This window comes from Pipistrellus hanaki, assembly GCF_964339955.1.
Source record: "Pipistrellus hanaki genome assembly, chromosome: 13".
Taxonomy (NCBI): domain Eukaryota; kingdom Metazoa; phylum Chordata; class Mammalia; order Chiroptera; family Vespertilionidae; genus Pipistrellus; species Pipistrellus hanaki.
In genome coordinates this window covers 59308943-59330820 of record NC_140515.1, presented here as the reverse complement: position 1 = coordinate 59330820, position 21878 = coordinate 59308943, and the positions used below count along the sequence as shown (strand labels likewise).

The following is a 21878-nucleotide window of genomic DNA, read 5'->3' as shown; positions in this document are numbered from 1 at the left end:
TATTTATTTTTTTTTTACGTTAAAATTAAGCATCCCTGCGTGGCAAAGCAGCTGCCGTGTTTGACCGGACGAGACACCGAGCGGAGTTTCTGAACTAATTGTCGGTTCACATTTCTGTGCCCAGTCGCTGCCCTCGGCCATTCGAGCTTGGTGAGTGGCGCTCCGGGCCCAGTGCTGTGTCTGGAGAAAATACCGTGTGTGTCGTCCCCCCCCAGCCTCTGTTCTTGTGCACTTCCGGACCCTTGAGCCCAGGGTGGGTGTCCAGGGCTTTGGCTCTGGGGAAAATAACGTGTTTTACTACTTTTCTGTCTAGGATGTCGGGATAATATTTAACATCCGAGGAAATCGAAGTTGTCATCCATTCTGTTCCCGAGGCAGTGACATACTGGCCCTGTGAGGGTTGTCAGCACTCTTTCAAGTAGAATAGGGATATTTAACTTCGGAAAGTTAAAAACTGCCCTGGCCCGGTGGCTCAGTTGGTTGGAGTGGCCTACCCTGCGTGGAAAGGGTCTCAGCTTAGACCAGCTGGTCAGGGTGTACAGGGGACACCGCCAAAGCCTGCCGGACCTCTGAGCCCAGATCCTGGGAAGGAATTCCAGAGGAGGGAAAAGCATGCTTTTGTGTTGTGATTCTGGAGCTAACTGTACCAGGGATGGGGGCCTGACCAGTGTGGCTCAGTGGCTGAGCATTGACCTATGAGCCAGGAGGTCAGGGCTGGATTCCCAGTCAGGACACATGCCCCGCTTGTGGGCGTGATCCCCAGTGGGGGGCGTGCAGGAGGCAGCTGATCCACGGTTCTCTCTCCCTCTCTCTTCCTCTCTGTAAAAAATCAATGAAATATATTTATAAAATATATTTTTTTCCCCATTTTTTTCAGAGAGGAAGGGAGAGGGATAGTTAGAAACATCGATGAGAGAAACATCGATCAGCTGCCTCTTGCACACCCCCTACTTGGGATATGCCCGCAACAAGAGTACTTGCCCTTGACCAGAATCGAACCTGGGACCTTTCAGTCCGCAGGCTGACGCTCTATCCACTGAGCCAAACTCGTTTCGGCCAATGAAAATATATTTTAAAAAAGAATGGAGTTATGAGTCACACTAGGCCTCATTGGTAAGGAGATGAAAGCCACTTTGTAGGGTTGTGAAGCTTTACTGAGAATACATCTGACTTGTAATTGGCTCTCATTGCACGAGAGTTGCTATTGGTAGTGATATTTTGTAGAGAGGGGCAATATTCCTAGGTTGTTTGTCTGGTGAGCCATATCTTACATAAACGGTCTGTGGCTGTGACGCCCTCCTGACCAAAGGAGCAGTGGCTCCCGGCAGGGTGTGTGTGTGTGTGTGTGTGTGTGTGAGTGTGAGAGAGAGAGAGAGAGAGAGAGAGAGAGAGTGTGTGAGTGAGTGAGTGAGTGAGTGTGACTGGTGGCAGAGAACCACGAGCAGCAGGAGCTGTGAGCCGCAGTGGGCGGGATGGCCAGCTGAGGCAAGTGGAAGCGAGCTACTTACGCATCATTTGGTGCATGCTTGGCCTCTAGCCTTACGTAAAAATACAAGTAAAGAAAAAATGTTTTTTAAAGTCAATCGTTCCTCTACTATTTTGAAAATAATCATCCACTGTAGTTTGGACTTTGGTTTTCACTTAATTTATATTTGCCTGTCTATGTTTGAAAGTTGTAAGCTCTGGTTTTCCGAGAAATCCTAAAGGATTAAGAAATAGACATCCTATACAACATCCTCCTATATAATAAAAGGCTAATATGCAAATCGACCAAAGAGGGGAACCACCTGTCTTTATGATGCACAGTGACCACCATGGGGTAGACGCTCAGCACAGGAGCTGCCCGTTGGTGGTCACTGCGCTCAGGCAAGGCCAGGCTGAGCAGCACTAAGGTTGTCCGACTGACTTCTTAGGTCCACTCCCCACATGGTCATTTCAGCGTCCACCGTTTCTTCTTTTCAGTCGGGTCAAGTTTCTAAACTTTCTAAATCATTTTTCGGCTAATGAAATGAAAATAGGATTCTACTGAGTCTCATTATCTACCTTCTCCAGGACTTCTGTGAGGATCAAATGAGATGAGGCATGGGAAAAACACTTCACAGACATTTGGTTAAAGTGTAAAATGTTTCCACCTGGCTGTAAAGCAAGTTGTGTTCCTGGGCTGAAGGAACTCCAAGGAGGCTGGTCGCTAGATAGAGGAAGCTGGTGTTGCTACGTGATGTCATTACCTGGTGCCCACAGCGACCATTTGCAAGCTGGGCTGGGCTGTGGGCCGCATTTTGTGCCATGGGGTCTTGGCAGCGTTGGCTGTGTGCGATTCGGTGGTGTCGCTCTGGGGTGGTGGTGGGGCCTGTGGCCCACTTGGGGGAAGCTGAGTATTGCTTTGTCTGCGGTGCTGTTTCTTTGTAAATGGCAGCTCCTGCATTGAGCATCTGCTCCCTGGTGGTCAGCGCACATTATAGCAACCAGTCAGATGGACACTTAGCATGTATATATACTTTTACATGTGTATATGTGTATATATATATATATATATATATATATATATATATATATAGGTTACTATAATCAAGTAAGCTAGAGAAAATTATAAGGAAAACATATTTACAGTATTTATTGAAAAACTCCATATAAGTGGACCTGGGCAGTTCAGACTCAAGGGTCAGTTGTAATCTCATAGGTACTCTGGTCCCTTGTTGCTTATCCTTTTAAATGTCTTTACTTTTAATTTTTAAAAATATTTTTGTTGATTTCAGAGAGGAAAGGAGAGAGAGAGAGAAACATCAATGACGAGAGAGAATCATTGATCAACTGCCTCCTGCATGTCCCTGACTGGAATAGAACCCAGGACCCTTCAGTCTATAGGCCAGTGCTCTATCCACTGAGCCAAACCAGCCAGGGCTAAAATCTTTGCTTTTTAAAAATAAATTTGCAAAACTAGGGTATCATTTTAAAAATATATAAATAGAATTTTCTTTTCATTTCAGATGGAAATTATATGACAGAATATTTGGGTAACATCTTCCTGAAAGATCTTCGAGGACTACAGGTATTTTTAATTTAGAAATTAACTTTTCTTCTAAAGGAAAAATACCATAGTTAGTAGGTTCAGTTGTGAATTGGTGGTTCTGCCATATAAACCAGTTTGTTAAAAGTGAAATTGCAAGTATCCTATTTATTGTCCTCTTGTGATTTTTTAAAATTGGGCATTTATAGTTAATATCAAACTTAGATTCATTGGTTTTTTTAAAAATTTATCATTAAAACATGGCTCTAGCCAAAACTGGTTTGGCTCAGTGGATAGAGCGTCGGCTTGCGGACTGAAAGGTCCCGGGTTCGATTCCGGTCAAGGGCATGTACCTTGGGTGCGGGCACATCCCCAGTGGGGGGTGTGCAGGAGGCAGCTGATTGATGTTTCTCTCTCATCAATGTCTCTAACTCTCTATCCCTTGGGGATAGGTTATAGAGGGGTAGAGTCAGGGTTATGCCATTTTGGTTCTTGAATGACTTCTGTTACAATTTCTCACAGTGAAGTAACACACTTTTTTTCTTTTTCTTCCTTAGAAGACAAAAACACTAATGCATTTGAGAAAGTGGTAAAGTTGGGGGGGAGGGGAAAAAACCCTGCTTTCCGGATTTGCATCGAGGCTGGATGCTAAGATGTCGGTGGACATGAATAGCCAGGGGTCTGACAGCAATGAAGAGGACTATGACCCCAATTGTGAAGAGGAGGAGGAGGACGAGGACCCCGGGGACATAGAGGACTATTATGTGGGCGTTGCCAGCGACGTGGAGCAGCAGGGGGCCGACGCCTTCGACCCTGAGGAGTACCAGTTCACCTGCTTGACCTACAAGGAGTCCGAGGGCGCCCTCAACGAGCACATGACCAGCCTGGCCTCTGTCCTCAAGGTGAGCAGTGCTGTCAGTTGCACGTGTGATCCTGTCCTTCTCCAGTTAAAGCTAAACATGAGCTGCCGTTTACTCACTTTTCCTGCAGGCCGATGATGGCTCTGTAGCTTGAAGTCACGTTTGAGTATATGTTGCATCATTTGGACACATTTGATGCATTCACTTTGTTTTCCGGTCTGGGCATATCTAAGACCCTCAGGTTCTCAGACTGCTAAGCATTACCAAGGAGCGGTGGGTGGGTTCAAGAACGACAGACCACAAATATGTAGAAGCAGAAGTGCAGGGATGAACACTGTTTAAGAAAGTGAGTCTTATGAAACTTTACTGGGTAAATCTGATAAGCACCAGAATCACCACCTTCTACACAACACTTGTGAGCCACTGATAATGTTTCCCTAAATCACATGTGTCAAACACAAGGCCCGCGGGCCAAATCCAGCCCGCCAGGCCTTGCAATGTGGCCCGCACCGCGCTGTCATCACTGCACTCCGCTGTCAGTTTATGACATTGTCAGTTTATGACTGTTCAGTAAACCATTCGGCCCGCGATTTAGGCTGGATTTTAGATTTTGGCCCCTTCTCTGATTGAGTTCGACACCCCTACCCTAAATAATCAGTGCCTCTGGGCTCACGATCTCATTTGTTTCCTATCCTGGTGATTAATGTTGGAAGAAATCTTACAGCCATAACTTTAAGAATCAAGTAAGTTCTCATAACTTGTATTTCACTGATTTGAGGGGGTTGTTAATACGGAAATTTTAAGGAATTAATAAAGTTGGTTATTCCAGTAAGAATCTTATTTTTAACACTTAACTAGCATACTTTTCTCTTTCTTTAAATTTTTATTGGTTTTAGAGAGGAAGGAAGGAAGAGATACAGAGAGAGAAACATCGATTGGTTACCTCCCATATGTGCCCGTATGCGCCCCGACTGGGGATGGAGCCCCAAACCTAGGTATATGCCCGACTGGGATGAACACGCAGTCTCCTGGTGCCTGGGGTGATGCTCCAACCACTGAGCCTCCCGGCGAGGGGCATACTTTTCAGCATCTTGCCCCTCAGCCGGTTCTTGTCCTCACTGCACATGTTGTTGGATGTAATGTTACACTCGTATGTAGGATGCTCACATAGAACACCGTGCACTACTTTTACGGTCCTTTAGACAGTCTCCCAGCTTGTTTCTTTCCCTTAATGTGTTGCCCATTATGTGAAAATGGGGACATTTTTCTCCTTTTACTGTTTCACTGGCTTTCTTTTGGGAGCTATTCTATGGACTTCGTTGTCTGCTCGAGGTTGAAGTCAAAGGGACATTGCTTGGTTTCAGCCCAATAATCTTCTTGTTAGTATTGGTAAACGGAATCAACTGAGGTGTGCTGTGTATGATTTTTGTAATAGTTTTCCAGGTTAGGGATTTCCCCCCCAGGTGGTCAGCAAAGCCTAATAACCTTGGATTTAGATCCTCAGGGGTTTATGAGCCACTAGCTAGAAGCTGACTGCTAGGCTTTTTTTTTTTTTTTTTTTTTTTTTTTATATGTTTTATTGATTTTTTACAGAGAGGAAGGGAGAGGGATAGAGAGCTAGAAACGTCGATGAGAGAGAAACATCGACCAGCTGCCTCTTGCACACCCCCTACCGGGGATGTGCCCGCAACCAATGTACATGCCCTTGACCGGAATCGAACCTGGGACCTTTCAGTCCGCAGACGGACGCTCTACCACTGAGCCAAACCGGTTTCGGCGGACTGCTAGGCTTTTTGTGTGACTCATCCCTGAAGCGATTGCCGCCTTTCTCTGTGCTCAGCGAAGCCTCGGGAGAGCGGAGACCACTGGAAGCCCTGGCTTTGGGGTTTCTGCGCCCTAGCCCTCCCACAGCTGCTGGCACTCTGCTTCTGGAGGGCATTGCCCAGGGAGAAAGGAGGGCCGGTTTCTTTCTTCCTCACCTGCACACCTCTCCCTGCTGGTCAGCTAGCTTCTTATGCTTTAATCTTATTGTCAGGTCGTACACAGCGTTGGTATTTGAAATGAGAAAGGGAATTGTCAAGTGTGTGACGGAGTGGTCCAGTGTCACCTCATTGAGTTCATCAGAGTCTTTCCAGCTAGGCATAGGAATTCTGATTGCAAGCCCTACTGGAGACAGCCGAGAGGACAGGCACCTCCCTCTCCGTGAGAGAGAGAGAGAGAGAGAGAGTGTGTGTGTGTGTGTGTGTGTGTGTGTGTGTGTGTTAAAATACATGTAACGTGAAATTCATTTTACATTCTCCCTTGTGAGGCTGGCCGGGCCAGCCCTCTGAAAAGCCTTTCTCCCTAGAAAGCTCTCCTGCCCTGTGGTGCCCTCGGGGCTCCTTCAGAGGCCAGCGTGTGCTTGCTCTGGGCGAGCCTGACTAAGGAGCCTAGAAATGGTGGTGGGCGCTCCGCTGGTCTGTGCCCAGACGGTACAGCCTTGTATGAGGTTGCACACTGCAGTCTCCTGACGGCTTGTGTTTGCCTTTACACAGATGTTCGCGTGGTCTCTCCAACTAGATTGTTGCTTCCTGGAGGGCAGGGACCGCTTTGCACATTTCGCCCCCTCCTTCCTGTCAGTATTGCACCCAGAGTAGGTAGTAAGTAATTTCTTGGATAGTGTGTGTTTTGTCAGCTGTTGAGGACAGTAACTGATGCTATTGGTGAGTTAGGTTCCCTAGATCCTGCTGTGCATCCTTGACTAAGGTCATGAAAAGGCATATTCTGGCCCTCAAGGTCATGAAAAGAAGGAAAAAGAACTTAGAATGGAGATGAAAGGGTAAAAAGAGAGGAGGAAAGTTAAGACCCAAGGAAAGAGTTCAGGAGAAAATGGGGCAGGCCCTAGCTGGTTTGGCTCAGTGGATAGGCCATAAGCCTGTGGACTGAAAGGTGCCAGGTTCCATTCTGGTCAAGGGCACAGGCCCAGGTTGCGCTGGGTCCCCAGTAGGGGGCGTGCAGGAGGCAGCCAGTAAATGATTACCTTTTTTTTTAAATTTTATTTTTATTTAAAAAAAATATATTTTATTGATTTTTTTACAGAGAGGAAGAGAGAGGGATAGAGAGCTAGAAACATTGATGAGAGAGAAACATCAATCAGCTGCCTCTTGCACACCCCCTACTGGGGATGTGCCCACAACCAACATACATGCCCTTGATTGGAATCGAACCCAGGACCTTTCAGTCTGCAGGTCGACGCTCTATCCACTGAGCCACACCGGTTTTAGCAATGATTCCCTCTTGTCATTGATGTTTCTAACTCTCCCTTTCCCTCTTTGAAATCAATTAAGAATATTTTTAAAAATTAAAATAAAAGATCCTCTCTCATCATTGATGTTTCTATATCTCCCTCTTCCTTCCTCTCTGAAATCAATTAATATATAGCTACACACACACACACATATATATATTTTTTAAGGGAAAATGGGGCCGAAAGGAGAGTAATCCATGGAAGGCAGATGATGCAGCAACACAGGTTTCCCCATCCTAGGCCTCCCCGAGGCGCACGTTCAGACCGCTTTCTCTGGGCCGGGCCCGGGGCCTGGCTCTTCCGGTGGCCTGGCTGCCCGTGCAGGACGCGCGAGTGGTTTGGGAGCTTGGCCCAGGCCAGGCGACACCACGTGCTCCCTAATGAAGGAGGTGCGTGGGCGAGGTGGGTGGCAGGCCGCCCCGGTCTCATGCCCCAGCGCAGAGCAGGGCGTGGCCTGAGTCATTGCCCAGCTCTGCCCGCAGGTTGCAGCCCTGACATGGTTACACGGTGAAAAAGAGAAGGAAGGAAGGAGTCACATGTCATCGTCCTCTCAGGCTGGCTAAAAAGGAGCCTTTTTACTTCTATGATGAATATTTTGAGACAGAGGGAATGCTCTAAGTGCTGAGGTGGCAGAATGGCGTTCACAGCTCCGCGCCTGCCTGCCTGTGGGGATCAGTCACCCCGATCGTGACCGATCCCCCTTGGTCATGGCACTGTGTGGACAGTCCGTGACACACTGCGGTCTTCCTTCTTCCACATGTTCATGTGCAGTTGGGGCCAGTAGGGAGGGTCATGTGTGTTTAACATTACAGTTTGGGAAGACTGCCTCTGAACAAAGCTCTCTGGCTCTGAGGCGTGGCTCCAGTTTGTCACTGCTGTCCAGGTCTGTGTGACTCCTTTTGTGTGTGGCAGTTGCCTGTGTGTGAGCCATCGTCCAACATGCAGTTAAGCCTTTTACTCCTTTGGGATTTGATGTCTCTGAAGGAGAAGAACCCCAACTGAGTAGTTAGCCGAGAAGAATCTGTCCTCCATTGAAGCTGTCAGCGCCTCCTGTGGCCTTGCTCTCGGGCTGCTCAGAGCGGCTCTCCTGGGGGACCAGCGTGCTGCTGCAGGGGCGCGCCGCCTCCGCAGCCCGTCGGGTGTGGGCAGAAGAGGGTGCTGTGCGGGGCCTGCCCCATTGCTTACTAAGGGAGAAGAGAGTGGCTGGGCTCGGGCTCTGAGCAGTGAGCTCTGAGCTGTGTGCGGACAGGAACCGGGGAGGTGTGATCGGAGGGCGGTGGTAACATGCAGACCCGGCGGGTTGAAAGCAGGAGGTGGGAACGTGACTCCGGCGGGGTGGGAGACGAAGCTGCACTGAAGCCGCACTGGAATAAACTGGAAGGAGGTTGTGCAGTGTCTGTCTTTACCGCTGGAAGGAAGGGACAGATGTTTTTTAAACTCCTAGCACCGAACTGCCTGCTCTTCTCAAGTCTACTATCCCCGGAGAGGACGTGAGAAAGAAGCTGGTGATTTCTCGTATTTTTACTACAGTTCCTGCTCTTTGCATTGCTGTGTTAACTGCGATAGAGCAGGAAAAATGTTCTCTAGAACACTATTCTGCCCCCCTCTTACCTGAATTTGTTTTAGAATCTGGTGCTTGTTATTCAGCAAAATATGGCTGGGAAATGTCCTAAGATCCTTTGTTCATCGTCACTCCCCTTTGTGGATGAATCACACTGAGTGTCAGGGCTTCTCACTCTTACCTGCAGTCTTTGTAGTCCCGGTTTTAAATCCTGGTTTCTATGCATTTGTCACTTGTGACAAGCAATTGATGTTCTTCTTTATTTTTAATTTATTTTATTTTATTTTATTTTATTTTAAATATATTTTATTGATTTTTTTACAGAGAGAAAGGGAGAGAGATAGAGAGCTAGAAACGTCGATGAGAGAGAAACATCGACCAGCTGCCTCCTGCACACCCCCCACCGGGGATGTGCCCGCAACCAACGCACATGGCCCTGACCGGAATCGAACCTGGGACCCCTCAGTCCGCAGACTGACGCTCTACCACTGAGCCAAACCGGTCTCGCCAATTTATTTTATTTTTAAAATATATTTTTGTTGATACAGAGAGGAAAGGAGAGAGAGGGAGAGGGAAACAACAGTGGTGAGAGAATCGTTGATTGGCTGCCTTCTGCAGGGCCCTACTGGGAATCAAGCTTTTAACCCAGGTGTGTGTCCTGACCAGGAACTGAGCCGTGATCCCCTGGTTCATAAGTTAGTGTTCAACCATTGAGCCACACTGGCCGGGCTGTTTGTTTTGTAATAGATTTTTAGAGAGAGGAAAGGACATCACTTTGTTGTTTCTCTTATTTATACATTCATTGGTTGATTCTTGTACATGTCCTGATTGGGAATAAAACCCACCGTGGCATATCAGGATGATGTTATAACAAACTGAGCTACCTAGCCAGGGCGAGCTATTGATGTTTTTAACACCAAGTACCTTCTTTTTTTTTTTTTTTTTTTTTTTTTAAAAAAAAAATTTTTTATTGATTTTATACAGAGAGGAAGGGAGAGAGATAGAGAGTTAGAAACATCGATGAGAGAGAGTCATCGATCAGCTGCCTCTTGCACACCCCCTACCAGGGATATGCCCGCAACCAAGGTACATGCCCTTGACCGGAATCGAACCTGGGACCCTTCAGTCCCCAAGCCAACGCTCTATCCACTGAGCCAAACCGGTCCCGGCCCAAGTACCTTCTTTTTAGCCTTTCTCTTTAAGTGGCACCATGTTTTTTATATACTATCTGACAGTGACTTCAATTTATTTATTAACTTTTAATGTCCTGATTTAGCAGAATTTTGATACATAGTGATTAATTAACTAAGCAATGGTGTTTTTTGTTATTACTTATGGGAAATGTCTTTAAGCTGGGCATAGTAACACTGTTTATGCGGTGAGCAGCCATCTGATTTCTATTTTTATGGCTTGATGTCAGGTTTCTCCGCATGCCTGTATCTTAGAATCTAAATGAAATCCCGGTGTTCCAAATTGTGGGTTGTTAGTGAGTGTGTTTTGTACTCATGATGCTGTAGTCTGGGAGGCGGTGTGTGGTACTGATATGTAAGTTTATTTTTAGAAGGGAGATGGGAAAGGTCCAGAGTGACATTGAGAATTGCCTGAGTACACCTAGTGCTGGAGCTGTCTCTGTCGTGCCAGCTTACAGAGGTTATTGTCATCATCGACTGTGTGTGCTCACTGTGCGCTTGGCGCACACACAGCATGCTCCCCGCCCTCCGGACAGAAGCTCCACATCAGCGTCAGGCCCGCTCCCCTCTGCTGTGCGTTCACACACCTCAGGGACCATGTCAGCCTGTGTCATCAATCCACACTGTGTTCTGGTCCTGGATTTATTTATATTTAAATGTTTTTGTTGATGTTACTGCAATATTAAAGAAAGAATATCATTCATAATTCCATTAACCTAAAATAAGTTTTTTCCTTGTTTATTATCCTTCAGGTATTGCCCATATTCATAGGTAATATTACTGTGCTAAGTTCATTCATTCAACCAATGTTATTGGTACCAACTCTGTGCCAAGCACTGGAAAAATAGCTGTGAACAAAACAGATGAAGATCCCTGTACTTGTCCACGTCGCATTCTACAATAGTAACCATTACGTGCATGTAATTCATGTGTATTTCAATATTTCCCAATGTTTACTCCATTGTCATGGCTTGCTTTAAGTGGCCGTATTGTACACCCTCTTAGTCCTGAACCATCCTTTTCTGTTTCCCCGCGGGCATGCAGGTGCTGTTTCTGTGTCGCAGCGTGGGTGGCGGTATGGTGAGCGTGTTCATGGGCTGTGGCCTTTGTCTGTGGGACTTGGCCGGAGCCTTGGCTGGTCCCTTTCTGCCTCAGTGTGACAGGCCTTGGCCAAGTCCTCAACCTCGGCACACTTTCGTTTCTCCTCTGTAGAATAACGATGATAATGCCTTCTGCGCAGTGTTGAAGGAGATCACGCATGTCAAGTACCTAGCACGTGGGTGTTTAGGTAGCTGGTTCTGGTGGAGGCAGGGCAAGAGCAGAACAGCGGGAATGGTGTTGTCACATGTTCGCTCTGGTTCCTTCTCAGGGTTGTGCTTTGAGTGGAGGAGGGAGGTCTGGACAGCATGCTGCTGCCGCCTCTGAGGTGCAAGGAGCCGTGGGGCCGTGTGCTGTGGGCTCCTTTGCCTTCCTCCGGAGCCTCGGGCCCCTCTCCTTGGCCCACCAGTAAGAGAAGTAAACATGAGGCAGAGGCATTTTGAGTTGGGACCAGGAAGGAGATTCAGGGACAGATAGCCCGGCTGTTGTTCCTACATTTCTGGTTGACGACGGTGTGTGTGTGTGTGTGTGTGTGTGTGTCTTTGCCCCTGTTGCTTTAGGAAAAATTTAAAGGATTTTGGATTTTTCTGCCCAAAAGAGGAAAGATTTGAGAAGGGCACAGAGTGAGGCAGCAAGAAGTTTCTTTTTTTTTTTCTTTAAGTATATTTTATTGATATTTTACAGAGAGGAAGGGAGAGAGATAGAGAGCTAGAAATGTCGATGAGAGAGAAACATCGACCAGCTGCCTCTTGCACACCCCCTACCGGAGATGTGCCCGCAACCAAGGTACATGCCCTTGACCGGAATCGAACCCGGGACCTTTCAGTACGCAGACCGACGCTCTACCACTGAGCCAAACCGGTTTCAGCAGCAAGAAGTTTCTTACGTTGCTCCTTCTGAAATGTGTCCGCTCTGTATCTTGAATACTGAGATTGATATGAATTGTCAGAGTTTGTAGCTTATGTTGTGTTCGATTGTCTTTGCACTATCACAAACCTTTATAAACATGAAATGTTTTTACTGTGAGAATCACAAGTTACCAACCATAAAGAGAAAAATACAGGCAGGATGAGTGAGAGGTTTGTTTGAATATTTTAACAGGAGAACAAAGCTGTTCTTATAATACTGAACAAAGAGTGGTCCCTGTATCTGGGAAAATGTTCTCTTTGACTTGCATGCTGTCTCTTTTCTGGCCAGTACTTACTCTCCCTACTTTCATTTGTCCCTTTTGTAGGCTTTTACCGGTCTCCTCAGTGCTCTCACAATCATTTTCCAGAGTCGGTATTTAGCTTTGCATCTTTTACAAGAAATAGCTCCAATGCTATTAAGCTCCACTTCCGGATTCTCTGTCCTAATTGGCGATACCACCATTCACCAAGCTGGAAACTGAAGATTGGCCCTTGACTGCTTTTACCACGAAGCCCTCCCTGATCCCCAGGCAGAGTCGACACTCTTGTCTCTGTACCACTGTGTGCATGTCTTTGGTGTGTACTTGAACTAATGGCAGAGGAGTTGTTTGTAAACCAGGGCTTGAAGTCTTTGAAACTAAGGTCTTCATTTTCCTCTTGGCATATAGCACCTAACAGGAATGTCTGGTTATATTTTGTTCTCACTAAGTGTTGTTTATTGTTGATTTGCTTGTGTAAACCCAGTCAGTAAATGCAGAAGTTGAGAATTAGCCCAGAACTCTATTTCTGCACGCTCCCTGCGGTTGGTAAATGGAGGGCATGCTGTCACGGGGCTTCATGCTGTCACTGTGCCTGCTGGATGTGTGCGCCCAGCTGGGGGCAAGGCAGGGTTCGCTTTGGCAGTTCTGACACGTGGTGCGGATGGAATGACAGACTCTTCTGAGGCGAGGCCAGGGGCTTCCATCGTGTTCACGGGGACGACAGGAAATGTGCGCAGGGATTCAGTGCCACAGTGAGGAGGGCGGAGGGCGTCCTGGCTTTGGCAGCGGAAAGGATGTGACCAGCCTCAGAGGCACTGGCTTGTGCCCACAGTCAGTGGATCCGGTGGCAGTGTGTCATTGGTGAAGGTAAAAGTGGGCTCTCAGTCCGTGTTGAGGAGGAGCAGCACTAAAGATGGCTGGGAGCATACGCAGTCGTAAATTCGATGGGAGTGTTTTAGAAGCTGTGAGTTTTATGACACTGTAGTGGAGCAGTCAGATCTTTTTTGCTTCTTATTAACATTGGCTTCTGATTCAAATGATTGGCTGCCCTCACACGCCTTTGGCCTACCTCCGTTTGTTTTTATGTCCTGGAATTCACATGTCTGTAGCAGTTATTAATGTAAGAGCCCCAAACTGGAAACAACTCAAATATCCACAGACACGAATGGACAAGTAGTGGTATGCCTGTAGAACAACACTTCCCACCGGTGTAGAAGAACGAACTGCTAGCATAAGCATCACTGATCACAAAATACGCCACATGCAGGGATTCAGAAGGACAAAGAGTAAACACTGATTTCAATGATATGAAACTAGACAATGCCAACTAGCCTATTGAAAGGAAAGTAAATCAGTGGTTACCTGGAGAGTTGGGGAAGGCAGGGAGAGAGAGAAATATTATTAAAGAGCATGAGGTAGCCCTAGCTGGTTTGGCTCAGTGGAAAGAGCATTGGCTTGTGGACTGAAAGGTCCCAGGTTCGATTCCGGTCAAGGGCACATGCCTGGGTTGCAAGCTCAATCCCCAGGAGAGGGTTTGCAAGGAGCAGGGTTTGCAAGGGGGTGTGCAGGAGGCAGCTGATTGATGTTTCTCTCTCATCGATGTTTCTAGCTCTCTATCCCTCTCCCTTCCTCTCTATAAAAAGTCAATAAAATATATTTAAAAAATAATAAAATAAAGAGCATGAGGTAGCCCTAGCTGGTTTGGCTCAGTAAATAGAGCATCAGCTTGTAGACTGAAGGGTCCCAAGTTCGGTTCTGGTCAAGGGCACTTGCCTGGGTTGCAAGCTCAATCCCCAGGAGAGGGTTTGCAAGGAGCAGCCAATCAATGATTCTCTCTCATGGATGTTTCTCTTTCTCTCTCCCTCTCCCTTCCTCTCTAAAGTCAATAAAAAACTTTTAAATGTGAACTTAGTTAAGGATATAAAATGCAAATTCTTCACCTGGGCCTCTCCTGGGCCACAGCCCCGGCTTTTGTCAGGAAGGACGACCTGAAGGTCATCCGGTCTAATTAGCATATTAGCCTTTTATTAGTATAGATTTTTATTTATTTCAGAGAGGTAGGGAGAGGGGGAGAGAGGTAGAAACATCAATGATGAGAAGAATCATTAGTTGGTTGGCTCCTGCATGGACTGCGTGTGTACACTGGCCTTTGTCCCTCACCAGAACCGAACATGGAAGCCTTCAGTCCGCAGGCTGACGCTAGCGGCAGAGCCAAACCAGCCGGGGCAGAACTCGCCACCTTGTTTAGTGTAAGGGCTGGCATTCCAGCAGGGTGGCCAAACTGACCAGGCAGGAGATTGTGAGCCGGAGGTCATGGTTAGTGCTCGGTCCCCAGGAGGGGTGTTGAGACGGCAGCAGATCAGATTCTCTCTCATCATTGATGTTTCCATCTCTCCTCCCTTTCTCTCTGAAATAAATGGAAATATATATTTTAAAACTCCACCCTCTAGGAGCCGCCATTCTGGTGGACACATCCAGAAAGAGAAAGGTTATAGAAACAGCCTTATGTGCTCACGAGCTCTGTCTGAAGCGTCTGTGGCTGTCAGTGAGGTGCCTGGCCTCAGTGTCCTCTGGAAGGGGCCTGGGTGGCATTGGTGTTCCTGCTCCTGTGCCCCCACAGGGGCAGCAGCCGGCAGAGACAGAGCGTTGTCTGATACCATTCTTGGACAGGATAGGCCTGTGGCTGTAGGAGCATGGTGGGAAGCTTGGCTTTTAGTCCTACTGTATGCAGTTAATTGCATATCAATCCTTGTGTGCCTTTATGTAGGCTGTGGTTACTGGGCATGGCCTTAGTTTGCAGAAATGATGGTCATCTTGCTTATATGGCACCCCCACCCTGAAAACTTCCTAGAATTCTAAGGGCTGTTCCCAGCATTTTGTACTCACTACTTCCCGAGGGTTTTCATGGAAGCGCCTAAAAGAGGGGCCAGCGGGGTTCTGCACATCAGCCTGGAGGGCGGCTGGGGAGGTCAGTCAGGCGGCGTGGCCGCGAGCTGACGTTGGAGCGAGAGGATGAGTCCGGGATTTCCCTTTACCCTCCGCTGTGTGGCTGCTGGGAATTTCTCATAATTCAAAGGTACCCTTGTGGTCAAAGCATGGTGACGTTCATATTTTTTGCTTTATTATATTTTTCATAAAAAACTTAGTTATATGAGGTCTTAATTTTTTTTAATGGTCAGAGACCCTGTTATGTTTATTAATAGATTTTTAAGAGCACGTATAATATGTAGGTGCCTCGATGACATGTCAGCCTCCCCCATGGAGACCCTTACAGAAAAAGGGGAAGGAAGCGAAGTTGCGATCATGTGCCAGGGAGAGCTTCAGAGGCGCGGAGGGTGGGGGAGGCGAAGGCTCCGGGTGAATTAGGGGGAGCCGTGCCTGAGGCCAGAGCCTGCTGGGACCACGCCACGTCTTTTCCGATTTCACCCGTTCCAGGTGGTGTCACTCCTTTGTCTCTGCTTTCCCCGTCTCTCCTCTTATCCCTTTAGTGCCGTCCTGCCTCATCCCTGGTCCCCTCAGACCTGGCTCCTTCCGTCTCCCTCTCATTGGGCTGGCTTTCCTGTCACGTCCCTTTCTCCCCGTCCTGGAAGCTCCCACAGTCAGGCCTCCTCCGTCTCGGGTGCGCAGTGAGTGACTCCGAGTGTGAACCATTGGACCACACAGTGGCTTACCACAGGCTGAGCCATGGACACATTCCTGTAGCCTTAGAAGTTTTCAGGCAGTTGGCAAGTAAGATTCGAAATAAAAATTGAAACTACCACCTGTATTTTTTCAGGCCGTTGATGCTCACTGCCATCAGCTGCATCCTCCCTATGGCACTGGTAAGTGTGGGAAGGGTGACAGTGTTGGTGGGCTGCTGTGGTCTTCTTTCTGGGGGAGAAGTGTATTTGCGAGCTGTGTTAGCGTGTTCCCGAGGCGGACGGGAACCAGCTGAGGCTGAGAGCGGAAGAAGCAGGCTCCTCCCGGGGTCCGTGGGGATGGCAGAGCAGAGGCTGTTCGCAGGTGCCTGTCCTTACACAGTGTAGCCTTTCTGTGCTTTATGTTGAGTAATAAACACCACCCACGTGCTCCGGGGTATCCGGCAGCAACGGTTAAATGTCCTGAAGTTCTTAAATCGTTGTTCTTCAGAGGGAGACGGGCGTGCAGAGGCGGCCCGGAAAGCACGTGGGCTCTCTGTTTCCTCAGGACTCGGCTCCCTCTGATCCTGAGGCTCTTTGTGGCGAGGGGGTCAGGGAGCGTGTGTGCCAGTGATGCTCATGAAGTTCTGGTGGAGACCTGGCTTTTTTGGCGGGTGGGGATCGGCGGAAACGAGAAGGAATTTGTGGCTCCTTGACTAACATGCTTCAGGAGGACTTGGGGCTTGTGATTTGGTTATTTTGCCCCAGTGCTTCCTGCTTAGGGACCTGACGGAAAACACACTGGGAAGTAGAAACATGAAGTAGAGCTGATCACCTGACTGCTTCTGGAGTTGCCTATCCAAGCTCTTAAAGTCCGTCCTCTTTTCCTGCTAATGAGTGGCTCCGGCCACAGCATTCAGAAGAGGATCTTACCAAGGTGTCTCCATTCCAAGCCAGCAGTTAGGTGTCTAGCCTGTTTCAGTTCTCTGGTCACTGAAGCACTGAGACCGTAACAGAAAGTGCCTCCAGCACAGCTAGTGAGCTGCTGGGACTTGTGCTCTGCTAGCCACGTCGGCAACTGCTTGCTGGTCACGATAGCAAATGATTCATTAACACTGAGCATCATTGCTCCCTGATTAGAAAAGAACTGTGTGGCACACTTACTACATTCTTCTTATTATTATTATTATCATTTACTTACTGATTTTAGATAGAAGGAGGAGAGGTAGAGAAAGAAACATTGATTTGTTGTTCTGCTTATTTGTGCATTCATTGGCTAATTGAATGTGCTCAGACCAGAGGTTGAACCTGCAACCTTGGCGTATTGTGACAGTGCTCTAACCAACTGAGCTACCTGGCCAGGGCTCCTGCATTCTTTATTTTAAACAAACAAGGTTAGATACCTGCTTCTTAGGTATCTATCTGTGCTCAGGTAGTAACTACTGAACGTGTCCGAGGGGCTGTGTCAGGGAAATGCCTTTTAAGTGTCTCCTAAACACAGAACATAGAGGATGGTATCAGATGTTATCTGCAACCTTTGGGAAATGCTACTGACCAGCAGCAAAGTCCTTTTTGGCATGCATGTAACCACGTGCTGCTCTCTGGAATAAAGACCTGGGAATGAATGTCTGAGAGTGTTGAGGTTATAAATGCAATGGCAAAACAAAACCAGATTGAAAAAAACAAAACAAACACAAAAAACTAGCGTCCCTCCCCAGATGAGCACAAAGGAAAAGCAGGTTGGACAGGAAACGCAGAGCAGTGACCAGGGTGATGACAGAGGTAATGCCCATAGCCTTTCAGGCCTCCCCTGGCCTCTGGCCCGTTGTGGGTCAGGGTCTGGGGGAGGGGGGCTGAGAGACGCGCTGCGGTGGGCCTCTTCTGACCCCATCTCTGACCACCGAGACTCGGGCACCCCTCCGTCTTTGTGAACTCCATACCACAGCCCTCCTGCCTTTCCACCCTTTTCAGCACTCAGGGAAAGCGAGCAAGAGAGGGATTTTGTCTTTGGGGCTTACATTTACACTGACCGAAGCTCCTTGGGAATGTAATTGCATCTAAGGAGCTGACAGGCTGAGAGCAGAGCACCCAGGGGACGCTGGTCTGGGGGGGCGGGGGGGGGGGAGACAAAGAGAGAGAGAGAGAGAGAGAGGGAAAGAAAAAAGAGAGAGAGAGAGGGGAGAGAGAACGAGCTGTGAAACCATCAGCATTACGGATCTTCATCTAAAAGTCATGTCGGATAATCAGTTAACCTTTGGTCAGAACTATGTTAAAACTCTGAATGGGAGTTTGTCATTTTGAGGAATAAGCAAACTATTGAATGCAGTAGTATAAGGGTCAACCCTTTGTTTATATGTATTTGTTTATGTAAATGATTTCCATTGAATTCAGTTTAGCAAACTTTTCTCCCTCTGACTTCTATTATGAAAAATTTAAAACATACAAAGAACTTTAAAGAATTGTAAGGCTGGCCAGTGTGGCACAGTGGTTGAGCGTCGACCTGTGAACAGGGAGATCACGGTTCAATTCCTGGTCAGGGCACCTGCCAGGTGTTGCTGGCTCGATCCCCACTGAGAGGTGTGCAGGAGGCAGCCGGTCAGTGATTCTCTCTCATCATTGATGTTTCTATGTCCCTCTCTCCCTCTCTAAAATCAGTCAATAAATAAATCAATTGTACAGAGGGCATCCATATTCCTGTCATCTAGATTTTATAATTGCTAAGCTTTTAACATATTTTTATTGATTTCAGAGAAGGGAGAGGGGGAGAGAGAGAGAGAAACACCAATGATGAGAAAGAATCATTGATTGGCTACCTCCTGTGCCCCTATGGGTGATCAAGCCTGTAACCTGGGCATATGCCCTGACCAGGAATTGAACCTGGGACCTTCAGTCCTCAGGCCAACTCTATCTACTGAGCCACACCAGCTAGGGAACAATTGCTAAGCTTTTGCTACATTTGCTTTATCCGTCAATCACTTTTATATAACTATTGCAGTATTGTTTACATTTTATTAAAGGACACATGTGAGGTGAGTTTTAGTAAATTTATGCAGCTGTGCAGCCACCACCAGTTTGAGTTACAGACATTCATCTCCCCCAAGTTCCCTTCTGTCGTTGGCAGTCAGCCCTGCTCCAACCCCAGGGGACTCCTGCCCGTTTGTCTGTGTCTGTATTTTGCCTTTTCTAGAAGTTTCGTGTAAATGGAATTACACAGTATGTAGTCTGTATCTGGCTTCTTCCACTTAGCATGATGTTCTTGAGGTCCATCCATGTTGTCTCAGGTCAGCAGTGCTTTCCTTCTTACTGTTGAAGATGCTTTTCTGTTGTATGGGTGTACCTCGTTCTAGCGATCCGTTCCCGCAGTAGTTAATGGCGCTCCTTGACTCACACCTCGGGGGGGGGGTGTGAGAATAGCTCATTGTAACGTCCTCTGGATGTCACAGGAACCTGAAGAATTCTGAGGCCATCACTTTAAGCAAATGCAGTGTGGCTGTAGCCTGCCCAGGAACACACACCACGAAGCCAGGGTCCACAGGCTCTGAGCAGCAGCCGGGCTGGGCTGGCGGAGGAAGTGTGGGCCCCTGTGCGCCTGCGAGCTTGTTTACCCGGTGATTCTTTCTGGCTGGTGGCTCTGAAAGAACAGATTCACATCACTCCGCTTCCAGCTCTATGACGGGCTAGAGCATCCCTTCTTCCCGTAACCTGATTGCAACCACATTGAGCTCTGCAATACTCTGAGTGGATCGCTCATGGGCTTACGGTCATTCGTTTCCACAGGCGTGTTCCCGGGCGGCTGCGCCGGGGTGTGAATTCTGAGGCACTAGCTCCTGCAGTGCTGTGGAGACCAGGGCTCAGACCAAGTGTAGCTAAAACCCTATTCTTCAGGGCGGTCAGGAAATTACATTTTGAAAATACAGATTAAAGACGTGATGTAACTTAATGACCAGGAAGTGTTGAGTGGCCACACTGTGACCAGACCAGTTCTGGGTTCTGTGGATGTGAGAGGCAGCCGGACCCGGCTCTTCCCGGAAAGGCTGCACCGAAGCCGCCTGTGGCGATAGGGGAGGCGGGGCCAGGTGTGGCCAGGACCTCTGGCTTCCTGAGCACATTGCCTTTCATAGGAGCCGGCAGCACTGCGTGGCCAGACTGTTAGAATTCTGAACAAAAACAGCCCCATCGGGTCAGAAATGGAAGATTCTTTAGGACGAGCTCCAGCGAGGAGCTTGTCCCAAACACTATCGCTCTCTGCCTTTTAAAAGAGATGTGGCCCTCACCGGTCTGGCTCAGTGGATAGAGCGTCAGCCTGCGGACTGAGGGGTCCTGGGTTCGATTCCGTCTGAAAGGCATGTACCATAGTATGTACCACAGTTGTAGGCTCAGTTCCCGACCGTGGTCAGACATGGGCAGGAGCCATCAATTGATGTGTCTCTCACATTGATCCCTCCCTCCCTCCCTCCCTCCTCCTTTTCTTCCGTTCCCTAAAAACAATGGAAAAATATCCTTGGATGAGGGTTAACCAAAAACCCCACCAAATTTTGTAGCTAAAAGCTACATTCAAACAGTCATTGAGGTTTAAACCAAATGCTTTGTGTGTTTTCATTCCATGGTAGTGGGCTGCTGTGGGGGACTGGTTTTGTTCTGGCCACCGCGAGAAGCAGTGGACCTCTAGATCAGGAGCTGGACCAGAAAAGCCCACAGCGGCACGCATGGTCAGCAGCCTCTTGTCTTGCATGGAGGGAAGTGGGTCCCGCCCCTCAGTGAAGTGAGCTGTCTGAGTCCTTGGTTTCCTGCACACGAGCTGGGCCTCAGGCAGCAGGCAGGCACTGACTGCGCATGGGACGGGCCGTTAGCAGGGGCGCACCCATCTTCAGTCCCGTGAGCCGACGCCAAAGCTCTGAGTGCTCGTGGCTCCTCAGCCTGCAGTGCTCCTTGTTTCTCCTGGTCAGGAGCACCGCCTGCGGCTGGTGTTCTCTCCGGGAAGCCTGCTCCAGGCACCCAGACACGTCTTCATCTTCTGGAGGCCCTCCCCCCTCCCATTCCTGACACAGGTGGCCTGGTTTATAACTAGCTTACTTTCCCAATTAACAAGATACGGCGGCCAAAACCAGTGTGGCTCAGTGGATAGAGCGTCAGCCTGCGGACTGAAAGGTCCCAGGTTCGATTCCGGTCAAGGGCATGTACATTGGTTGCGGGCACATCCCCAGTGGGAGGTGTGCAGGAGGTTGCTGATTGATGTTTCTCTCTCGTTGATGTTTCTAACTATCCCTCTTCCTTCCTCTCTGTAAAAAAAATCAATAAAATTATTTTTTTAAAAAGATATGGCGGCTATAACATTTAAATACATACTCTTACTACTGGCTTCTTTAGCATAACATTAAAATGTGAACTTGCTCGGCTGGTGTGGCTCTGTGGTTGAGCATTGACCTATGAGCAGGGAGGTCCCGATTTGGGTTGCTGGCTCTATCACAGGTAGGGGGCGTGCAGGAGGCAGCCTATCAATGGTTCTCTCTCATCATTAATATTTCTCTTTCTCTTTTTCTCATGAAATCAATAAAAAAGTGAGCTTTCCATGTCAATACACTTCTGCAACATCTTTTTTAATAACTATATATTAGTCCATTGCATGAATCGGTCACATATTTCCTTTTTGTTAAGCATTTTTATTTTTTTTACTCCTAGAAAACACTATGGTTCACATATACCCTGCCATTTTCTCAAGAATTTTTCTGCCACGGACTTCTAGATTACCTTTCAGCGAGGGCCCTTGGGGATTTCCAGTGGCACTTTGTGTCTGTTTAGTTTTGTTTTGCTGGGTTTGTACAGGAATCCCAAGCCTGGACATTTCTGCCGGTAACCGGTGGGTCAGAGGTGCGCTTCCCAGCCGAGGCCTCCACGGCAGCTGGAGGGGCTGCGGCAGTCAGAGCCCATCGCTGAGGAGTCATGACTCTACAGTGTTTGCTTAAGTTGCAATTTAAAGTAATTGCTTAGGTCGTTCATGAGAACAAAGACAAAACGAAAGAGATCCAGGCAATCACTGGGCCATGGAGTCTGAGCTGAAGACAAAGCATTTAAAACCTTGCGATGCTCCGAA

General features: G+C 48.0%; 1 protein-coding gene across 1 annotated transcript in view; it reads left to right on the top strand.

The window, feature by feature from the left end:
• Nucleotides 1–21878, top strand: part of ARIH2 (ariadne RBR E3 ubiquitin protein ligase 2) — a 39342-nt gene that overhangs the window by 730 nt on the left and 16734 nt on the right. The window contains 4 exon segments of the mRNA XM_084901666.1: nt 31–150; nt 3565–3909; nt 15946–15978; nt 15980–15991. Coding sequence (XP_084757792.1) covers nt 3661–3909; nt 15946–15978; nt 15980–15991 — 294 coding nt within the window. The 5' untranslated portion in view covers nt 31–150; nt 3565–3660.